Raw genomic sequence first — 23,081 nt, 5'->3', positions numbered from 1 at the left:
ATGCACAGTCCTTGAGCAAAAAATGTATTCAAAAGTTTATCTGAAGCCAATATGGGGCTTTAGCCATTCAAATTAATCAAATATATTCTTCCAAAGTTAAAGTGTTTTAGAACAAAATTCCCTCTTTATGGAACTATCAATGTGCTGGAGCTCAAAATGTAAACATATTTGCAGGAAACATAAAGGTGTGAATCTTGTACTAAAACAGCTTTAACTGTCGAAGATGCCCACTTGATTTGTGTAACTCAGACTGCTGAATTCTCATCGTAGCTTCACATAAACTTTTGAATGTATTTTTGCACAGCACTTGATTTTGTACCCCATCACTTAAACTGAAAGTGCATTAGAAAGGAATCTTTTAATGGCAAGAATGACTGAAGCAAGAAAAATGCCTTTCAATGTTCATATGGGCACCTGAACTTTGACAAGAAGTAAATATACTCCCTGCAGCAAACAGCAGACATAAAAAAAAGCCTTTCCTCAAATGTTAATTCACGGTTACTTTTTATTTCATGAACTTAATAAAAGAAATTAAACTAATTGTGGCATGTGCACAAGTTTGGACACCCGACTAAGTCAGTACTAAGTAGGGTGCCTTGTAAGGCATGTTGAAGATCAACCCACCGAATCTCAGTGATGTTCAGGAAAGTCTTTATAGGCTTTTTATCAATCAACTTTTAACTTATAACGTCTTGGGTTCAGCTCAGGGGACTCTCAGGGTCATTCCAAAAGCTTCAGCTTGTTACTTGAGGTAGCACATGGTGGATTATGAGATCTGCCTTTGGACCATTGTCTTGTTGTAAAGCCAGCCTGTTTGCAGTTTCACTTTCTTGACTGACTTTTGGATCCAGAATATGCTGATATTTAGTGCAATCAAGTTTTCCACATCCACATTTCTTCTGCAACTGGCTGCAACACAGCCACAAAGCAAAATATGTCTGTCATGACACGAGTTCACAACCCTCCACTGGTCACAGTGAGAAACTATAACACTGCGTTGTATTTGTGAAGACACTGATACATCTACATCTATATTGATAGCTCATTATTGGTGTATTGATTACAACAGGTACAACTATTGTTAAAAAATGTGTTATTCAGACAAGATAGTCCCAGTGCATTTTTAAAGCAGTCAGCATGTCTGTTGCTCTGCCTCATGAATTTCATGTAGACTTATAAACAATATCAAAGGCTGAAGTGAGAGCAACACCTGTACATTTGTTTTCAGTGGTAAAACAGAATGGGCGGCACAGATTGATCGTCATAGAAAACATACAAAAATAGATGCCAAAGGAGTCTTTTTAATCAAAACTTCACATTTTCCATTTGTGAATGAACACTTGAAATCCCTCTCTCAAACAAACAAATGCATCTTCCTGAAAAACATTTCAAAAGCATAAGACAGACTAAATGCCAAGGGAAGGCACTTCACTAAAACTTGAATACAAGACACAAAAAGAGCTATACAGTTTTTGACATGTACTTGTGTGACTGTGAATCATCACTGAGCGCCTTCAAAGATGCAAAGAGTTTTCAGAGTTAGCTTTGTAGATGAACAAAAAGCAAACACACAAACACACTTGGCAAAGATCCGTTAGGAAAAGATAAATGCGTCAGGTTTGCAAGCACAAAAGCATGTTAGGAGCTCAGTGAGTAGAAACAAGACAACAACCAACACATCCTAACTTTGAATTGTTTACTTACAATAAAGATTCATTAAAGCTCTATTGCTTGATCCTATTGACTTACAATAACAACAGTCTTAATGGTGTATGTACAGTGGCTGTCTCTGAGCTGCTTTTGTTGACCTGTCTGACACACTCTGTTGCGCTCTGACCAAATCATGAGTTCTGAGCCAAGATGACAGTAGCGTCAATACACTTCCCATTTATTTAGAGTCCACAAAACCCCCCCTCCATCCCTGTGCTTGTATCACTCTCTGATATGCTCTGCTATCTGCCTACACAGACAAGTTTGTCATGGAGCAGTTGGTTGCACATATTATTCTACTGATGTGTTTATTTTTTTCTTTAGTTGTCCCACCTGCTCTTTCTACGTTTTGGTGGTTCAGGAACAGCAAAGCTATCATCTCCTCTGTCCCTCCCCTCCCCACTCCCCCTGTCTCCCCCATCCCTGTCACTTCTTCGATCATCTCTGTCCCTCCTGCTTCCATCTCCATTGCGACTGTCGCCGTGGCGGCTGCTGCTGTAGCGATCCCGTTCCCCGTGGCGGTCACGGTCTCTGTCTCCATGGCGATCTCTTTCACTGTAGCGGTCCTCACCGCTGTGCCGGTCGCTCCTGTCACTGTGGCGGTGGTAACTGTCCCCATGCCTCCCCCGGTCATCGCCATGTCTGTCCCGTGAGCTGTCTCTCTGTGAGGGAGGTGCAGGCGGAGGGTAGCTGTGCTGTGAACTGGTTTGACTGGTGGGCACTGAGCTCAGGGAGCCGGCGCTGGTGAAGCTGGACATTGACAAGGTGGCAGAGTGGGACCTCTCTGAGCCATTGGCAGCCTCTGTGGGCACTGAGCTCAGACTGCCGGCACTCGTCCAGCCTGACGAGCTGTTAGACTTGGTGCTGAGCTTAGGAGGGCCGCTGGACGCAGCCACAAAGTGGCTCTTATACTGAGCCTAGAAGAAGAGGAAAAGGAAACATTGAGAAGAAGATATTAGCTGCCTGGAGGCAAAACAAGGTGTGATGAAACTTCAAAGTCAGGATTTTACTGTCTCATAACAGAAAATGACCAAAATATATCTGCAGGGTGGAGATAGGACTGTTAATCCTCCTGGCCAGGTTTTAAATTTTTACATTTGAAAAGTCACTTTGCTGCCGTTTGGAAAAGACGTCATTCTTAACCAATTCATCTTCTAATTTTTTTTTTTTTTTTTAATAATCTGCTTCAAGTGCAGTATTTACAACTGGCTAAAAGAAATATTAAGTTAATGTATAAATTAATGGTGTTTTAAAAAAAAAAGAAGAAGAGAGAATAACTTACAGCACACATACAAAGTCTATCATCAGTGTGAATGTAAGAGAGCAGAACCGAAAATATACACAGTATGAAATTCTATCAAATAACTGCATCATACACTTGGTGGCAAAGAGAGAAATCTACCTGGAAGGCTTGTTTCATTGCGGACATGCGGTCTCCCATCGCCCCAGTAGCTGGTTTGCTGTAGCCCTCATAGCTACAAGTGGAAGACAACAAGCTGCTGCTGCTGCTGCTGCTGCTGCTGGTGCGATCCTGCCAACACAACAGAGCGTTACTCATCTCTCTCTGAATTTCTTCTCCGTTTTGCTCCTTATTTTAAAGCACGTAGTAATCATTATGATCATGAAGTCTAGTCACAGTCTAGTTATCAGTAACTCACAGAACTTTCAGCCCCCAGGCCTGGTCTCTCTCTGTAACCCAGACCACCTCCACCAATATTCAGCTTCTTTCCTTTACCGCCCTTGAATCTGGATTTCCTAAACCATGGATTCTGGGGAAGAAAAAACGTGAAGAGAAAAAAGTTAAACTCCACTCCAGAAAGCAAAATGTTTAGACTGGTTGCTATAAACCTTTTCTGATTCTCACCTGCATGGCCAAATCCATCAGTTCTTTAGAAACAGATTGATTAGCTCCTTCCAGATTTCTCACAAGGTCTCCAGCGAATGTAGTGTCTTTGTTGGTGAGCAGAGTGTAAGCTACGCCCTTCTCTCCAGCACGGCCAGTTCGACCGATCCTGTGAGTGTGTGTGTCAATGTCTCGTGCCACATCGTAGTTCACCACTGTGCGAATGGACGGGATGTCCAGACCACGAGCTGGGGAAGAATAAAAACAGCAAATAGCTTATACTATAAACTTTGTTTGACTTAACTGTTCCTTCACAGAGCAAATGTTTGAAATGAGACACAAATAGGTTCATGTGGATGTTCAAACATAAACTGACAAAGACGGAAGGATATGGAATGTAGAAAACCTCTCCCATCTCCATCACCGCCTTGTTTTGTACTCACCAGCTACATCAGTAGCAACCAGAACGGGCAAATTCTTCTTCTTAAAGTCACTAATGACCTTGTTCCTCTCACTCTGGTCCATATCTCCATGCAGGAGCCCAATGCTGTAGCCCTCCTGCGTCAGATTAGTGGCCAGTTCTTCACAATTTGCCTTCTTGGTGACGAAGATGAGGACTGAGCCAGAAGAGGTGAACTCGACCAGCCGCCGGGTCAGCCAGGCCCATTTATCCGTCCCACTGGGCAGCAACTCCACGACCTGGGTCACATCTTCATTGGCCTGGCCAAGAGAGGAAACACAGAACATTAGAACAATTTAAGTGTATTTGAAAATTCTGTGTTCTTGAATTTATAATTCCATATATTTTGTGTCTTTGAAAACATATTGGTCTCCTTGTGTAGCTCCAGTTCTAAATGTAAAAGCTGATTTTGTGTTGACCGATGTGTGATGCCATGTACCTCTCCAATGTCTCCCTGCACCACACGGATAGGATCTATCAAGATGTCTCTGGCCAGCCTCTCTATCTTCTTTCGAAAAGTGGCACTGAACAGAAGAGCTGTGAAGGAAATCATATGAAAAGTTTTAAAAAACGTTCTTAAGCCTCGCAACTTATGACAATGAAAAATTGTCTTAATACTTAAGGAAACCCACTCACTCTGTCTGTCTGGGCGAACATGGCTAGCAATAGATCTAACCTGATATTCTGAAAGGGAAAAGACAAATAAGCTGCAGTGCATAAAACATGTTTAACATCGTCTTTGTGACAGAACTGATCATTCCAACCCACCAAAGCCCATATCAAACATGCGATCTGCCTCATCAAACACCAGGTATGTCACTCTCTGCAGGGACGTGGCCTTCTTTTTCACATGGTCAATCAGACGACCCTGTGCAAACACACATTAGAAGTAAACCTTTTGTTTGTTGCAGCAGTGGAATGTGAATATTCTTTATAGGAGCAAGGTAAAAGACAAAAGTTGGTAGTCCCTTCTCTTACCGGAGTGCACACCACGATCTCTGCCCCCTCCTGCAGAGCCTTGGCCTGCTCCCACATGCTGCCTCCTCCATAAACTGCCACAGAACGCAATGAGTAGGCTTTCCCAAAGCGCTTACATTCCGCATGGATCTGGTGAACATTTAAAGGGACACACGTTAGTGCACCAACAAAGTGTTATTGTTAATACGGCAACGGATAACCTCTTATTAATCTCACATAAACTTACTCAAATCTCTTCCCATTTCTTACCTGCTGACAAAGCTCTCTGGTGGGACACACGATAACTGCGATGGGCCCCTCTCCTGCTTCCAACTCCTTTTGGTCCATGATATGAACAAGCATTGGCCAGATAAAAGCTGCAGTTTTGCCACTGCCAGTTTTTGCAATCCCAATCATGTCACGTCCGGACAGAGCTATAGGCACGCCCTACACCAAAGATTCAGCACAAAAATAAACAAAAAGTCTAAATCACCATTAAAAAAAACATTTAATACTGATTTATGTTGCTACCTTAAGATACACTTGCACTATACCTGGCACTGAATAGGTGTGGGTTGAGTGTACTCAGACTTGCGGATTTGGTGCATTAGCTGCTCATCAAAGCTGAAGTGGGCAAAGCTGGTACAAGGTTTTGGAGGGGCAGCACCAGATACCTGAGGAAGAAAAAATAAGCAGGAAAAACACATTAATAACAATGATGATGAAGAACACAACAGTTTATCTTATCTTCTGTACTGGCTGTATTATATGTGAACCGTTTTATTCTATAGGCCACAGGTGCCTTTGATAAACTATTTTTATTATTATCATCATCAAGAGTAATAACTGTCACATGTATGTCACTTCAGCAATGTTACATTTATATATACTAGCGTGCATGAAGTGAATCGTGGTCTTACCCGCAAGTTCAGTTTCTGCCTTAACTCCAACACTTGAGTTCCAGTCAGGTTGCTGAGCTCCTCGTGCTCATTGTAGAAGTTTTTCTCAAAGGGTGAGTAATCAATCTATGAAAGAAGACAAAACAGGTTGCAATAATCACAATAAAATAGTTCATATAACACGTGATAAATACAGTATATAACATGCTGATCTATATTTGAGACAACACTTTTGAACTGTCTGTGTTTAATCAGCATTGTCAGCTGCACCTCAGAGTGGTCGATAGGAGGAAGCGGCATGATGATTTTCTTGGTGGCAGTGGCGATTGGGTTCCCGTCACTGTCATAGTCAATGTTCTCCTCCTCTTCCTCCTGAGTCAGGCCGGCTGTGGGATTCTCTGCCATGTAGCGGAAGTAGGCTTCCTGCAGAGAGCATAGCACTTCATGTGAAAAATTGAGCCAGATTGCTGCTTACCACAGCATCCAGGCACCAAGACCAAAGAGACTCACTGTATACCTGAAGACACATTCAGCTTTGTAACAAAAGGATAAATTACTGATCACAATCTGATATCAACTATTCCATCACTTGCTGACATAAATTAACAATTAAACATGCTTTTTCCACACTTTCTAAAACAACAAGAATAAGCTACACAAGAAAATTGTCTCCATCGTGATGACCCTAAATATGGAACCTGCATGGTCAGACAGAGGGGAACACTTTATGAGAATAGAGAGGGGAGAGGAATGTTTGGTCTGGACATCTCTCTGATCAGCAATGTAGTGGATTAAAAACTTTGGAGGGCTCACTCACTTGTTCATCTTCTTCTTCAATGTCATCACGAATACCCCTGAAATGACAAGCGGAGAAAAAAAACTTCCCTGCGGCTCGTTCATACACTCAAGACAGCCCACACCCCACTATGACTAAGGTCACTTTGCTTACCTGATGATATCTAGTACTAATATCTATTATCAGCAAAAACACACAGTTGTATGTGCCATTCTTTGTGCCAGTAACTGGAAACACTAAAGATGTAATTTCTGCATTAAGCCAATTGATAATGGTAATTCATGACCTTTGCAAAAGCAGTGAATAGTACAGGAGTTTAAAAAAAACAAACAAAAAAACAGTATGAATATCTCAAATTAGTGGGCTTATAGTTTTGCTCACAAAATTTTAATTCAGTTGTGGGCAATCCTTTTTGTCCTTCTGGCCAAATTTAAATTTAAACACCTACGTAAAGGACATTAGAAGTGACTAAAAAAAAAAAAAAAATCAAACAAATTAAAAATAACTTACTTGGCTGACTTTTTCTCCTTTTCCTTTTCCTCTAGTTTCCTCATATCCTTAGCTGCTTGGTTCTGAGAAAAACATTTTTTTTTTAATAGAAAACAGCAGATTATGCATTTGGAAATATAAACTGTGCAAAGTTTGTGCAATTCTCTTCTCACCTCAACCTCCGCCATGAAGGCATCCAGTGGGTCATCCTCACTGTCTGAGCCGCCACCAGACTGCATCTGCTGCCGTGTGGGTGAATTCTCTGCAGGAATGTATGGCAGATCCACATTGCTGCTGGACTCCTCTTCATCATCTTCAAAATACCTTGTTGAAAATGACAAAGATGCAGTTTTATATTCATTCAATACCACAAATCACATTACACACTGATAAGTTTCCTTAGGGTTGAACTAAACCTATGTATAAATGCATGGCTTTGTATGGGAGAGATGTAATACTCACGCATTTTCCTCATCAAAGTTTGCCCTTTTTGTCCCAATTTTGTAGAACGATGGGAGCTGCTGGTTCTTCCCATATCCCGCACCTGATCCGGTGGGGCCGAATGATGTGTGGGATTTTTGAGGAAGTTGAGGTTCCTCTTTTTTTCCTGCAAGAGAAAATCCTCCAAACCCAAACCCTCGCTTCACACCTGGACCACCTTTGCTCCAGTTCATGACTGTGTTCTGTAAACAAAAGGGAAAACAAGTCTTTAAAGTGTCAAAATCCCTTTGTAATTAACCCAAATCTCATTAAAAAAATGTGATGCATGTGATAAGACCAACTGTTAGTCTTAAGACCAAGTAGTAATGAGTAGCCCTGATGGCCATTCACTTCTCTAGTGAAATCGTTTTTTGTTTAGTTCATTTTAAAATAAACAAAGTAACGGAAGTTACCAATGTAAGGGACATGGGTCCTGGATGACTGGCAGTCATGCGAGAATATTCTGAGATGGTGGGTATGGGCGACCAAGCGGTATTAAAACTGGGGACGTGCAGGTAACTTACATTCCACTTTGTTTACTGAAGGTCTGACAATGGCTAAAAACAACAACGCATATCTGTTTATTTGCAAATAAAGTGGGGAAGTGAGATCCGATCACAAGTGGTCAATCATGTGGAGAGGCATTTAACTGACGTACTTAGAGCTGACCACTTGTGATCGGATCACTGAAGACGCATGTTAGTGCCAGGTCTGAACAGGGTGTTAGATACTTCGCTTTTATTGACGGGGACTCCTCCGCAGTAACGTTATCTTAACCAGCATCAGCTAAGTAAACAAAATATAGCAACGTATCTACGTAGCTGTGCAGGTTAAACATAAGACGAATATTGCCATAAATACTCGCAATTCGTAAGACACTTTCATTAATGTCCATTGAGGCACGTATGTCTGCTAAAAAGCAATACTATAATTATCAGGCATATTTTCTATGGGGTTCCCTAGGGGAGGACGGTATCAGGCTGAGAAACTGACCTCAAGGCGTTAACATGAAGCTAGTTAGCTATTTACAAAATACGACGGTACAAAGCAGGTTTTTTAGGATTTAGCTGCTGGTCCATGGCAGTTACTTTGCATTACAGCAATTTCATAATATATTAACACAAGCTATGATTTTTGTATACCTAACGCTAGCATTAGCTCAAGGCCGCAAAATGAGGCCGAGGTAGGTGCGAGGCTAGGGTCGAAACTTGGTCGTGAATGTGGCTTAGTTAGGGTGCGTTTTATAACCCTGAGGAGTACACCACAACATTTTTCGTTGACTGATTGTATGGATAATTTTGTAAAGGTGGCCAACAGTGAGTATTTACCTGTTTGTGGCGACAGTAAAAGCTCCTGTCTGTGTTGTCATTAGAAGAAGCGATGCCTACGTCATCAGCCCGCGCAAAGTTCCTCCATAAGTATGTCGTCGTTCGTGCGCGACACTACGGTCAGCCAAGATAGCGTAGTGGAGAGCTGTCAAAAACATTCCGCTGGAGAGGATGGGCAGCTAAATAAGTTGTCTTAGAATATAATAATACTGCAACCAGGAATTGCTGTTCTAAACCTCATATCGGTAAGTTACTAAGACATTAAAAATAATGCATTTTCTTGTTAAAATAAGTCATGGTAGCTGTCGTAGCTAACGGTAATTTACTAGTGCTAGCCTGCGCCCTCCATCATGGCAACATTAGCGAGCCATTAGCAAGAAATGAGCTATGTTTTAGACCAATCTGATTTTAGTTTATTGAAGTGTTTTTTTTCTTGGACTGTTCAAACTACTTCGTTTTCAATCTCTGGAATTCAGTATATGTGTTTGCATAACAACCGCCAATATTCAAGCGTGAATGTTGATTAGTTTCAACCTAAAAATATCAGCATCAATGAAGATATCATCATTAAAGGCAGCACTAACTACCGAGAGATCATGTGGCTGCCAGACTTTACTCTGCTTTTCAAGGTTTAATAATCATTAGAAGTAATAACTAATATTCATAGCATTCATGAGGCGAGGCAATTTAACACGTTTGGTAATGTGCCAAAAAAAAATTCCTTTCATGTAATGCCACTTAAACCTTCAAATATGATTTATGTTCTACAGATGTATGCTATTCTTCAGGTAATTGTAAGTATTCTGATAGAATTCTTAAGTGTAGTATTGATAATGAGCATTGTAGACCAACTACATGTGACTTTTGTTTATTTGTTTTTCATTTATTGGTTTATTTAACATGGATTGTGCATATAAGTAAAGATTGCAGTAAATGCGCCAGAGTTAGGGAAGAGGCCATTTCTAATCTGTACTTTCTGGACAGATGTAACAAAGCCACTCAGAATATAAGTAGAATATAGAATTAATATAATATAAGAATATAAAATTAAAATTACAAAGGTATTGAGATAATTTATAAGCACACAGAGCAATAGTAAAAAGAGAATAGAATATTATTATAGATATATAAATATAATTTATAAAATAAATATATCAGGCCACTATTATATTCAAATTTTATTTTATTATTTAAGACAAACAACACGGACACACATAATACAAGACATGCAAAGTAATGACATGGCAAATATTAACAGAAATATGGGCTAAAAAGACAACATCGTGCTGCGTTGAGTGATGCATAGCAGAAGCAGACTTAAAAGGCTCATACAGTACATAAAATACTTTTACATACATATATAGATATACAGTATATACACTCATAAATATGTATGTGTTTTGCTTATGCACATTGACAGAGCTGCTAAACTGACTTTTGTGGTCTTTTAACAATGACACTTAAGATCTATTCTATTCTATTCTATTCTAAATCACTCTAGCAGGGGGAGACCAAAGAGAGACATCTTCTCTTTCACAGTTTTTTTTTTTTCACCTTTATCCACAGATTTTTCCAGACTGTGTTTTCAGCGTCATATGTAACACTCTCAAGAGGATCCATGTCTTTTCTTGTAAGTGTTTGCCAAGTACGTCCTTTTTTAGACATAGGCTTACAGGGCTAGTTTCCCAGACAAGGATTAAATCTAATCCAAGACCTAGAATTTAATCTACAGTACTCATATGTGTTTAATTGATATGTTTGGTCCAGAAGAAGGCTTAATCCCTGTAAGGGAAATTGGTCTATAACCACATCTATGATAGATCTCACTGCAAGCAGCCAGACACTATTGTTATCATAAGACAATTATGTGCAGTTATATTTATAAAGCTCTTACAGAGACCAGTCTGTCTATTGACCCACCACTGCTTACAGACATGAAAGGCTGCATGAAATCGCTAGCCTTTTTTAAAAATGGCACTTTCTATGACTTTCTCTTCCACACAAGCAACAGAAATCTTTTAAAGCAATAATTAGACCATCAGCATGAACTGTCTTTATTCAACAGCTTTAAATATGTTTGTTTCTCTGGAACCTTTCCTTATTCTTCCTTGCATTCTCTCTTTTTTTTCCATGTCTTTTATTAACCCTGTGTCTGTCAGCGTTGGGTATCTGAGAAATTGAGTGTGGAGAGCCTGCGGGATTTGGAGATATTTGGAGGTGAGGTCCAAGGCAAACCAACTTGCAACGAAAGGGTTCAACATTCCCAAGCCACTGCTTACACACTAGGGCCTTCAGCACAAATAGAAAACCACATTCAGTTCTAGATGAAGCTTTGCTCGAAGTGAGTAGTTGCTTTGCTCTGCTTCCAGATGTCATCCTTGAATTACAATTATGAAAGAAAGAAAGAAAAATACAGCTTCTGTTACCTGTCTTGAGCGCTATTGACTCATTGTTTCTGTTTGCTACAATAATTTCTCAGGAGGCACAAGCAAAATAACTTTAATTAATGTCTTCATGTGGGCTTGTCACATACAAAAAGTTTGTGCCATTTTATTTAATGCTTCTTATGATTTTATTTAGTCTGATGTGTTAATCTTGCGTGTGGAAAAATTATGTACTTGTTTTTGCTGTCAAATATTTTTATTTGCCTTTATACCTAAATATGACTATCCCTCTTGTGGACATATTTGTTGTGTTTAAAATCACAATTAACTGTCCAATAAAGCAAATGTGTTTAATCATAATTTTTGGCATGCCAGATATGCAGTAGATACAAGTTGTACCAAGTTTTGAGAGAGCAGTTAGGTTTTAGCCAGCATATGCTAATTTTCAGAGTTTACTGTTGCACTTCTGCTAGAATTAAATTACTATAAACGTGAGCTGATAACTGGTAAAACCTCGCACATCAGTTGCAATTACGAAAAAGCATATGCACGTTTTGGTGTGGGCTGGTGTATCTCATGGTATTATGGTTTGCAGAACAGCACCAGTTGGCAGTCCAAGATTAATCCAAATGATCAGTTACATGTACAGCCACGCTAATACAACCTAATTTACAAACATAAGGTATATAAAGTTAGTACTACAGGATAAGGACAAGGAATGCAATTTAGTTCCCTTTTTATTAAGTCCATTTGCCCACTTTATTTTTAGCAAAGTAAAGCCGACAGAAAAGTTTTTATTAATTGCAAGGAGACTTTTTGAAAGCACTCTCTCATGCTGAAATCATTATGGTTATTTGCTATTAGTCATCAGGGCGTTCCTGGTTTTGCAGGATTCACAACTTTTAAATTCTTAACAGGGGCTACATCGTCTTTAAAGTTCAAACATGTAATTCAGTTAATTTAACCGGTGGTTCAAGAAACATGCATAGTGTTGTCAGCTGGCTGCATGATCCACAGTTTTAGTTAATCAGAGCCCAGAGGTTTGATACACTGAACTCTATATGGCAGCAGCAATACCAGAATATCAGACTTGCCCACTCACTCCCAGTTTATCTCAGTTCTGCCCAAGTGACATGTTTACATACATGCATCAGTTACATTAATATGCTGAAGTAGTGCAAAGCGAGTGTGCCACTAAAAATAACAAAAACCACTGGCCTTAACTTCCTTTCACCTGCAGTATGTAAGTAATATTATTTTACCACAGATGATTATTTTACCATATAAGTGAAGAAATGTTTGCAGTAGTTCAGGCCAGTGCCAGGCCTGCAGACAGCTCAGGGTAAATCTATACTGTTGGCATAATGAAGGTCAGGATGGTAATACTTCTAATATTCATCCAAGGACAGTTAAGTTAGCTGGAATGTTTTTTTAATCATAGTACTGCATCCACTGATAGCTACAGAGCTGGAGGTTAAATGTCTTGCTGATAGCTTTTGAATTAAATGAGGGAGGTTCTTATTCACTTCTACCTGCTTAGTTTTTCACAGCAGTCTTTGACCTGAACCACCTATCTTCTAGTCATGAATCTCTCCAGTCCTGTAGGACTGATTTGATGGGTTGTATTTTTAGTAAAGTAAGCAAGAACAGTTCTGAGCAAAAATGTTTTCCTGAAATCATACTCATTAAAAAAAAAAAAAAAAGGCCTCGAGGTCTGAAAGTTTCAGTGTTATAATATCCATGTTATTTTCGAAATGGGCTAGACCGTTTGAACTTGTTTGTAGATTTCTTGCCAAAATTGCTTATTAGTCAGAAGCTACATGTAGTGGTAGCTCCCCACTATGACTCATGGCAGTGATTTTATTTTTTCTGTGATATTTCCAGCAGTCACTTCACGACTGGAGAGAGCAGACGGTTTTGATAACAAATATATAACAAGTATTCTATATATGTGAAAGTAGAGTGAAAGGGACTGTAGTTTGTGAGTTGTAAATGACGCTTTTCAAGGTGTAATGAAGCTAAGAGACAATTTGTTTATGGCTGTGCACCAGTGGTTTGTATGTCTTTTAAAACGCCTTATTTCTCCACAGTAATAATACGTTTTATAGAAGGAGTGGATTATGCTTTTTTTCTTCTCAATCTTTGCCTCATTTTCATTTTCTTGGTGGCTGATCATTGCTTAATGTTGCATGTTTGTTCAAGTGTATCGTTTCTGTTTTGCCTGTGCTCTGTTCCCATTGCCTTACATAATATTTGGAAAGAACCTGCTGGGTTTAGCTGGATTATTATTCTTTTTTTTTTTTTCATTTGCTTTGATGGGAAATATTTAAGGTTTTCATGCAGATGTAAGCTGGGGTAAAAGTTCATTTTTGCTGTTGTGGTGCAGTTTCGCATTAAAAGGCAAAGCTGATGTTTTAGAAAAATGATGTTAGTGATAGAGAAAATAGAAAAGGTCATCAATGAGATTCTGCAGCATGCATCAAACTCCCACTACCAGAGGCTGCTTCCCAGTTCAAGAGCTGCTCTAAACACAGATCCTTCTCTTGTGTGTGTGTGTGTGTGTGTGTGTGTGTGTGTGTGTGTGTGTACATGTCTTTATGTCATTGATGTGGTTTTTCTACCCCAGAGCAAGCTCAGGGACTCTCTCACAGGAAAGTAAGTGTGGTACTCCTGTCACTGCATCATCATCCCCCATTTGCCCTTTGTGTATGTGCGTGCGGCATGTCTGTGTGATTTAAATATAGAGGAATCCACAAACCCCTTAGGCTTTGCACATTTTTGCATGAGTGCTCAGTGGTACATGCTGTACATGCTCGCAGCTCAGAGGGCCATTTCACCCCACCCACCAGGGCTTCTGTTGGAGAGGACAGGGAAACAATAGTGTTGGAGGTCAAATAATCCTCTCGTACAGCCAATCTAAACGGTCCTGTCTGAGTCTATAGTGTGCTGTTAACATGCTGCGCTTCAGGCAACTGCTCTGTTTGGATTTTGGTGTTTTTAAGTTGCCTCACTAAAAGTCTGATTTCCTTTCGCAGAATATGTTGTGTTGTGAGTACTCAGTGTTTGCGTTTTGACACTGCCTGTCTGTGTTGACGGCTTGTTGGTGAACTGCTGTAGCGTCACAGCCACTGTGTGTGTCCCTGCAGGCTGTAGATGGGTGGAGTTCCATGTGTTCAGCTTTAGCGATGCACGGCGACCCCTTCTGAATCTGATCACATTGGCAGTCTCGTGTGTACCCCATGTGATTAGATCAACGTTTACTGATGTTCCCTCAACTGACGGCTGCCATGGCATGCTTGACTTTGCTATCATGCCAGTTTTAATTGAAAGTGTGTTAAGCTTATGTGTGGCAGAGGGCACTATGTGGAGCTGACCACACATGGAACAGCTCCTGGTTTTATCCGTGAGGATATTTTCAGAGGTGTGTGTGTGTGTCTCTGATATTGATATTGATCTTGACCTGGAGGAAACAATTATGCTCAAGGAAGTGCACTACTCTAATTCTGACTGTATGTCTTCGTTCTGGTCACCATGGAAACAATCCAAGTATTTATACAGCTTGCCTTCATTTGCCTCTACAGATTGCTACTGCAGTATGTCCATTTCCATCATTTGAATGTCAAGAAATTGATGGAATTCAGGAGTCCTCACTGCCAAGAATAATAACTTTTTCTTATGTGTGTTCCTGATGCACAAGTCTAAAAGAATTTCTAACTAAAGGCAGGAAGACATACACAATGTGTAGATCACACTTTGTGGTTTGGTATTTATTCTGTCAGTACACAACATTATAGAAACTGTACTTCCTCAAGGACAAACCACATTGTTGTTCAACAATTATCGATTCACTGTAAATGTCTTATACTATTGAAATAATACGCACTGTTTTATATTTAGTTATACTGTTGTATTTTAATATGTTTTAGTTACTACACCTACAGTAGACACCTGTGTAGTTTTAAAATATTTTGCTGGTGATGGTTTGAGTGCCAGTACGTGCTACTAATGTCTTCTAATTTCTGTTTTTTTTTTTTTTGACAAGTGCCACAGGTCATGCTAACACACCTTGATAACACTTTGGTGATCTTTTAACAGATATCACACATATGACCAAGCCTCTGGTAGTCACTGCAGGCACAACCCCACACTCTAAAAAAAACCAAGTCAGCGTCACAACCGATCTTCATCCGCTCTGTTTCTTCTCCTCCGCCTTCAGGCCCATGAGGACAGTCAGGAGAGTCTGACCTCGCTCCCTCGTCGGGACACCATGGGCAGCTTCCTCCCCGACAGCAGCTCATACGAGCTCCTCACTGTTATCGGTATGTAAAGGCAAAGCATGCTGCTTCTGTTGATTTCAAGACACACTGAAGTTTGACTCCATTTTTTTTTTTTTTTGTTTTACTAGCAGTGACATTTTGTTTTTAGAAAACAAATTCACTGCGCCATTGTATTAAAAAACAAAGAAAGCAAAGTCTTCAATATATCTTTCTTTCATTTGTTTGTTATTTTACATCAAAAACCAAGGAGTAAAGGACACTTGTTTAACAGTCACATGAGGTATATATAAGGTCTTTGTTGTGTGTGTGTGTGTGTGTTTTAGGCCGGGGCTTGGACGACTTGATGACTGTGAACCTGGCTCGATATAGACCCACAGGGATACATGTAGCTATCCGACGGATTGACTTGGAGTCATGCACTAATGACATGGTTACATACCTGCAGGTGTGTATCAGTCTGCACCATTCAGCTCCCCTGTAGTTATTGCATGTCTCCTGTTAGTGAACAAAACTCCCCTTTATTTCATATCTCTGCTTCATTTGGAATCCTTATGTAACCCGTGTGTGTGTGTGTGTGTGTGTGTGTGTGTGTGTGTGTGTGTGTGTGTGTGTGTGTGTGTGTGTGTGTGTGTGTGTGTGTGTGTGTGTGTGTGTGTGTGTGTGTGTGTGTGTGTGTGTGTGTGTGTGTTCTAATTAACTTCCCTGTCTCCACTGCTTGGCCCTCAGTGCCAAATTAGATTCAGAATCATCTCCTCTGCCTGTCGTCTTGACATAATAAGATATAATTTCCTCTCCTCTGCCTCTCAGGGTGAACTCCATGTGTCAAAGTTGTTTCACCACCCCAGTATTCTACCCTACAAGAGTGTCTTTATAGCTGAAAATGAACTGTGGGTCATCACCCCCTTCATGGCTTATGGTAAGAAACTGTCACTGTGTCTTATTATACAACTATGTTAAAAATGTTTTTTAAGCAGTGTGTATTAATAGAGGAAAGCTTCTGCATCATGATGATCTGTGTTTTGATCATTTATCAGGGTCGGCCAGAGATCTGATCTGCACACATTTCACTGATGGTATGAGCGAGCTGACCATCTCCTACATTTTACTGGGCATGCTAAAAGCTCTTCAATACATCCACCACATGGGATATGTGCACCGGTAAGACACACTACTAGACTCGAGGGAGACATGTCTTCTTGTATCACACATACCTGTCATGCCAGATCAAAAAACAAAACAACTCCATGGAAATACTCCATGTGACTTATATGTGTCATAGTTGGGGAAAATGGAGAAACCAGTGTGCATGTCTTACACAATATGCCCTTCATTATATCTTCTTTTGTGCTGGTCTCTGGGCCTATACTTGCATTAGGTTTTAGTAAATTGACGATATTGATAACCGTATACCAGTCTAACCTTACTTGTAAATACAGGTCAGTGAGATATTCATTGTCTTGATCGTGTCTGGTTCTGTGCAGGAGTGTGAAAGCCAGCCACGTATTGATCTCAGCAGACGGACAGGTTTGCATGTCAGGTCTGCGGAGTATCTTCAGTCTGATCCGTCACGGGCAGAGGGCCAAAGTTGTTCATGACTTTCCTCAGTACAGCGTCAAGGTGCTGCCTTGGCTCAGCCCTGAAGTGCTGCAACAGGTACTGCATTTCTCCACACTGTAGCATCGTATGATGTTGTGTCTTCGACCATAGTCCACAGGTTTTGGAAATGCTGTTCTGCAGCAACTTGTACACAGCCTGTTCAAGGCGAGAAAGTTGGGCCTTTATTTCACTTTGCTGTTCAGTATAAAAGGAACAAACGTGGAATGGGGGGGGGGGGGTCATTGTTGTTCTACCTTTTTATGCGGAGAAAGTCAAAGAGCCAGATTGACGCTGATGCTGTTGTTACACGTCACACCTCTGATTCCAGAATGTCGGCGTGCTATCTAAAATCACTCATGAGGGCGGCATATTGTTTGATCCAATGTAAACAAGTGAAGGCGGCATAATCAAAGGTCTTCTTAAGAGCAGCATTTCTGTGTAAAAAGGTTTTAGGATTATATTTCTTCATGCTGTAAAATTAGAAGGAATTAGAAATAAGGTCTTGATGAAACAGACACTAATGGATAATTTGATATCGGAATGTTTTTCTCAGAACCTGCAGGGCTACGACTCTCGGTCAGACATCTACAGCCTCGGCATCACAGCCTGTGAACTGGCAAATGGACATGTCCCCTTCAAAGATATGCCAGCTACACAGGTGATTGAGTGTAAAAGGAATACTTGATCAGTCCATTTCACAGTTATTTTGATTGTTATTTGCACAGTGGTAAGATTGAGCTAGAAAAACTGCACATTGATGAATGGGCCAGCTTTTTCATAAACATCACAGTAAAAGTCAATAAACTTTTATAAGATAATCTAACTCCTCCCACCTCCTCTCCTTATTTCCACAGATGCTGCTGGAGAAGCTAAATGGCACGGTGCCATGTTTGCTGGACACCACCACTATTCCACCAGATGAGCTGTCCATGAAACCGTCTCGCTCTGGGGCCGACTCTGGGATCTGTGAGGGTCCGGGAGCCGGAGGGATCAGACACTCCAACGGAGAGCCTTCCTCCTCATCAGGAGGACACCCCTACAACCGAACGTTCTCCCCGCACTTCCACGCCTTTGTTGAGCTGTGTCTACAGCGAGACCCAGAAAAGAGGTTGGAGTTTTTCTTCCTGCACGCTTCAATACTGTACAGCGCACGTTACAAAATCTTTTAAGGTTTCAAGACACTAATTTTTTCCTGTTGTTTTCCATCAGACCGTCTGCCACCACTCTCATAAATCACCCCTTCTTCAAACAGGTGCGTAAAATATCAGAAGAACCCAGGTATTATCACTTATGAAAACAGTTTTTCTTCATTTTTGTGTTGCTTAAGTCATTCTTGACACCTGGGACAACCTTCTTAACTTAGTAACTAAAAAAAAAAAAAAGTCCACTGTGTGATAAATACCAATGACATTTAAAGTTTCTTATTTTCTCTCTCTCTCTCAGATCAAACGCCAACCCTCAGAAGCGCTGCCTGAGCTGCTGCGGCCCGTGTCACCCATCACCAGCTTCGACAGCTCCCAGCCACAGGACTCTCCCTCTGGACTGGCCAGTCTGGAGTCTGGTCTCAGCCACCTGGAGGTGGACGACTGGGACTTCTGACAGTGGAGGACTCAGTGGGGAGACACTTGTAGGATCATAATGGGAAACCCTCTGAACAGACAGGACAAAATTTGTTTTTGTAATGGTCCCCTTGTAAATAATACAACTGTCAAACTTAAAGGAGTTGCTGTTGTCAGACAGAGGTTAAAAGCCAGCAGCCATCTTGCCTCTTTTTGATGTCTCTTGCACGCTTTTGGTCTCTAGATATGCACAGACGTTTGCACTGCACTGATGGCCTCTCTCTCTTAAAACACACACACCCGTTTACAGATTGTAGTTACACACAACAAATCCCCCTGGAGCCAAACACAACAGCACCCCTCTCTTCCTCATGCTGAGAGGTCAGAGGAGGGTTTATGGATGGAGATGTAGCCTTAACCTGAAGATTCTCATGAAACGGATCAGTGGGAAGCCGCTACTAAATATTCAGAGGGGACTCTCTACCTCTTGTTGGAACATTGCCGCTGTATGTGGCCCATCTGCTCAGTGAGACCACTGAGGTTGCACACCAGTCCTCACAGCTGACTCATTTAGCCCTCCACACCAGATGAAGGTTTCGAACAGCATGTATATGCTTCTCTTGGCTCTCTGCCTCTGTTACAGTGTAAACTACATCTCATGCTTTACACATCACTTTTGCTGCGCAGAGGTTAAGAACAACACCTGTTTAGTTTAACTTTCAGAGCATACAAGTTTGCATTTCCTTCAACTTACTCTGGGCGTGATGTTACTTATGTCAAAAGTGAATGTTACATTGGTGCTTGTTTTGTCTGCATGTATTTGAAAGTGAGGACAAAGCAAAGTGTTGCAAATGTCAAACTTGACCTTTAACAATAAACATTGTTCAGTTTAATGTTTTAACTTGATGGTAGCACACAGTGAGTCAGTGAACCTTCTAAAAAAGTTATTTTATTCAAAATTTACATGGACAAACACATAAGGGGAGGGTTGAAAAGGTTCAGATGTTGCTAATCGTCCTCATCTGATGGTGGTTGGTCTGTTGCGGCATGATGTTTCTCCATCTTCGCCATCAACTCTGGAATAAAGTGAAAATAATAGAAAACATGACTAAGAGGAATCTTTAACTTACAATCATCCCATCAATTCCTTAGAAGAAATTTATTTGCTCCGACTCCAAGGTCTTGAGACAGACCGCTTAAATGGTAAATGGACTTGCACTTATATAACGCTTTTCTAGTCTTACTGACCACTCAAAGCGCTTTGGCAACACTTGCCACATTCACCCATTCACTCACACATTCATACACTGATGGAACAGCCATCAGGGGCAAAGTGGGGTTCAGTATCTTACCTTTAGCGGGGTTGAAGACACCGTTGGTTTGCGTGTTGCACACATAGCAGCGCTTGGACTTACGGTAATGCTGAAGAGCACAGGCCTCACAAAAATAGTGCTTGCACCTGGGAGACATTTGACTGGTTAACAAACTGCAACTGGTGATAAACAAAGCTCTGCGTGGTGAAGAAGCAGAGGAGAAAATACAGAGGAAGAAACTTACTTTGTGACGATAGGATTCTTAAAAGATTCCCTGCAGATGAAGCACTTAAAGGGCATATCCTCGTCGTCACTGCTCACCTCGTAGTTCTCGTCATCTAGAGGAAACCATAGCATTGTTCAAGAAATGCAGATGCAGAAACAAAAAACAAAACAAAACAAAAAAAAAAAATGACATGAAATCCCCCTCTTCAACTCACCATTGGCGCCGTATCTGCCCTCCTCTAGCTCCCTCTCGATCTGCCAGCCATGTTTGTAGTCTGACCTGTCGTGAAGGAACTTACAGCTGTCTAAAAGCAGAAGAGAAGAACAGGAAAAACTGACGTGAAGGGTCAAGATTGAGAAAAAGTTAGTTATTCAACAGAATACTTTGATATTTTAATAGTAAAAATATAGTATCCACCTCCAAAACCACAGAAACCAGTCTCCTTATAGTCTTTGCAGATGTCCGGCTGGTAGTCCCACCTGACCGTGGCTCTCAGGTGTTCAGGGGCTCGGATTGGTCCTTTTCTGTTGAAAGGTTGAAGAAAATGATATGAATCAATGATGATTGATATTAGCATTCACCATTCATGTCTTATGACAGCATGTGATGAATATGTGTCACTTTACTACTCACCTGACCATGCCAGAGGAGGCATTGCCCATTGTGGTATCTTTGGGCTTGATGAATTTTTGGTAATTGTTGATGCCGCGGTAGATTCTATCGTCCTCTTTACCCGTCAGCTCCTGTTGAAGGGGGAAAAGGGGTAAGGGAAACTTCAACATTATTTGGCAGAAAAAATAACAATAACGTGCATAATTTAACATTTAAGCAGATGCTTTTACATTTTTGCAAAGGTTTGGTGAAAAAAATCTAAACACTATTTGAAATTTCACATATGACTTGGTGCAGTTATACAAGATTCAGAATTGAGCGATGTTATTTGATAATAATAATGAATTGAATGGAACACCGAGCTACTGGAATGCCAATAAAGTGTATTTATCAAAAAACTAAACAAAAAACAAAGCTGTACTAAGAAACACTTCAAACTTGTATATTAAATAATAACTTTGAGAAAAAATGTTAATCTTAATGTTACACAACTCAGATCATCTAATTTCTACCTCTTGGATTTTCTGACTCCTCTCAAAAATGGCCTGAGCATCCTTGTCTCTCTCTGTATCCAGCTGATACGTAGCAGTTGCACCCATGTCGTCTGGTCCCTCTGGTTTCTGTTTTGGACAAGATTGGCAGAATGGTGGAGAATGAGGAATTCTTCAGTACCTCCATCAAGCAAAGAGATTGTGACTTCACAGCAAGGTGACAAGTGTTTCATGTTCATTTTTCCTGACCAGGGGGTTTAAACCTTTCTTCCTGGAACCCCATCAAAATGTGATAAAAAAAAAAAGGAGTCTCAACTCACTGCTGATCGTGTGGACTTGTAGGCAACAGTGACCTTCTTGTCTTCTTTGTCTTCTTCACTTTCACTGGAAGATACAGCATCTCTTTCCACTTTCTTTGTCTGGACAGGGGCAAGACAAGAGTCATGTTTATTTCACTATTACACTCAAAAAGAATTTAAAAGTATCATGTTATTAATATTACTATGGCACCTTTTGAATCATAGGGTTGACTCGAGTGTCTTTCTTTTCTCTTCTGACAACAGAGCTCTGGTCCTCGTCACTGTTGCCATCTGAAAAAACAAGCGGAACTTATTTCATTGCATCTCGTCTTTAAGTCAGGATGATGGGCTCCAACATGTTGAATCCACTATTTATCTGACAAGCTCTGTATTACATATACATTTATACACTCAGCCAGAACTTTATTAAGAACACCTGTACACTTTCTTATTTATGCAATTATCCAATCATGCAGATATAGCCCAGGCTGCTGCTGGTGGTGGTGTACTGGTGTGGATGTGGATGCCTTGTGCATCCCTTTATGACCACAATTAACTATCTTCTAATGGCATGACAATGCTCCGTGTCATAAAACAAAAGTCGTCTCAAACTGGTTTCATAAACATGATAATGAGTTCAGTGCACTTCAATTAGTGTAGTGTAATCCACTGTAGTGTTCCTAATAAAGAGCTAGGTGAGTGTACAACATAGGTTTGTTAAACGGCATTTGAACAAACTGGATAAGGAGAAGATGCAGGTTTCCCAAACCCTCAAAATTCCGAAGGAGCCAAAACGCAGCATACACGAGGGAACTGGCTTAAACAAAATTTCTCAGACTACCCACAGTTCACAGAGTTGCTCTCGTATTTCTGTCGTTAGTAACGTATTTGGCTCGAATTATCACGATCATTATTAAAAACATCCAACGAAGACAAGAACTCACAGAAACCACAGCTAGTCAGACGTTTCATGACAGTTGACACAGCCACGACGTCCCTAGCACAGGGTATAATGTAATTTCAAAGTTGGAGTCGTTAACTGAAGGAGCAATTATTACCTTTATCGCTGTCGCTTGCTTTTCTCTTTCGCCCGGAGAATTTTTTTGTAGATTTTTTGAACAGAAAAGTGCAAGAACCCGCTTTGGGCTCTTCGGACTCCGCCATCTTGCCACCAGGATCTAAATAACCGCCGTCGCCACAGCGCCCTCTACTGTCCAGGAGTCAAACGTGGTTAGTTGTTCCGTATTGACCAACATGACAATCACTGCTGCCATAATTAAATTACTCTAAAGCTAGAACCAATTTGACATGAATACAGTAAAATATTCTCATAAGAATGTGTCGATTTTGTACTTCTAAAAA

At 40.6% G+C, this 23,081-nt stretch overlaps 3 protein-coding genes across 7 annotated transcripts; 1 reads left to right on the top strand and 2 right to left on the bottom strand.

Annotated features, from left to right (window-relative positions):
* Positions 1 to 1,281: 1,281 nt before the first annotated feature.
* On the bottom strand, positions 1,282 to 9,041 carry ddx42 (DEAD (Asp-Glu-Ala-Asp) box helicase 42). 2 transcript variants are annotated; one of them, XM_056402004.1, is made up of 18 exons: positions 8,963 to 9,041; positions 7,617 to 7,837; positions 7,328 to 7,478; positions 7,176 to 7,237; positions 6,687 to 6,723; positions 6,140 to 6,292; positions 5,891 to 5,995; positions 5,525 to 5,644; positions 5,241 to 5,417; positions 4,992 to 5,120; positions 4,782 to 4,881; positions 4,650 to 4,697; positions 4,453 to 4,550; positions 3,997 to 4,273; positions 3,575 to 3,801; positions 3,369 to 3,479; positions 3,113 to 3,241; positions 1,282 to 2,627 (listed from the first exon to the last, which is right to left on the bottom strand). In XM_056402004.1, the coding sequence occupies exons 2-18, from the start codon at positions 7,826 to 7,828 to the stop codon at positions 2,031 to 2,033; spliced, it is 2,733 nt and encodes a 910-aa protein (XP_056257979.1). In that variant the 5' UTR covers positions 7,829 to 7,837; positions 8,963 to 9,041; the 3' UTR covers positions 1,282 to 2,030. The 2 variants fall into 2 exon arrangements, with proteins under 2 accessions (XP_056257979.1, XP_056257980.1); XM_056402005.1 differs by lacking the exons at positions 6,687 to 6,723; positions 7,617 to 7,837; positions 8,963 to 9,041 and having other exon boundaries at positions 7,328 to 7,402.
* A 26-nt stretch (positions 9,042 to 9,067) lies between these two features.
* On the top strand, positions 9,068 to 19,679 carry strada (STE20 related adaptor alpha). Of its 4 annotated transcripts, XM_056402008.1 has the most exons (13): positions 9,068 to 9,207; positions 10,529 to 10,592; positions 11,122 to 11,179; positions 13,973 to 14,001; positions 15,563 to 15,665; positions 15,947 to 16,068; positions 16,431 to 16,539; positions 16,658 to 16,781; positions 17,105 to 17,276; positions 17,773 to 17,877; positions 18,074 to 18,327; positions 18,429 to 18,471; positions 18,663 to 19,679. In XM_056402008.1, exons 2-13 carry the CDS (start codon positions 10,581 to 10,583, stop codon positions 18,816 to 18,818), a joined length of 1,287 nt encoding a protein of 428 aa, XP_056257983.1. In that variant the 5' UTR covers positions 9,068 to 9,207; positions 10,529 to 10,580; the 3' UTR covers positions 18,819 to 19,679. The 4 variants fall into 4 exon arrangements, with proteins under 4 accessions (XP_056257983.1, XP_056257984.1, XP_056257987.1 ...); XM_056402010.1 differs by lacking the exon at positions 13,973 to 14,001 and having other exon boundaries at positions 9,191 to 9,207; XM_056402009.1 differs by lacking the exons at positions 11,122 to 11,179; positions 13,973 to 14,001 and having other exon boundaries at positions 9,069 to 9,207.
* A 28-nt stretch (positions 19,680 to 19,707) lies between these two features.
* rnf113a (ring finger protein 113A) lies at positions 19,708 to 22,921 on the bottom strand. The gene is made up of 10 exons (XM_056402013.1): positions 22,778 to 22,921; positions 21,931 to 22,010; positions 21,741 to 21,839; positions 21,442 to 21,549; positions 20,951 to 21,060; positions 20,735 to 20,841; positions 20,532 to 20,621; positions 20,336 to 20,429; positions 20,131 to 20,237; positions 19,708 to 19,854 (listed from the first exon to the last, which is right to left on the bottom strand). Exons 1-10 carry the CDS (start codon positions 22,881 to 22,883, stop codon positions 19,787 to 19,789), a joined length of 969 nt encoding a protein of 322 aa, XP_056257988.1. The 5' UTR covers positions 22,884 to 22,921; the 3' UTR covers positions 19,708 to 19,786.
* Between the last annotated feature and the right edge of the window lie 160 nt (positions 22,922 to 23,081).

This window comes from Seriola aureovittata, chromosome 17 (genome assembly GCF_021018895.1).
Source record: "Seriola aureovittata isolate HTS-2021-v1 ecotype China chromosome 17, ASM2101889v1, whole genome shotgun sequence".
Classification (NCBI taxonomy): Eukaryota; Metazoa; Chordata; class Actinopteri; order Carangiformes; family Carangidae; genus Seriola; species Seriola aureovittata.
This window is presented reverse-complemented; position numbering and strand designations above follow the sequence as displayed.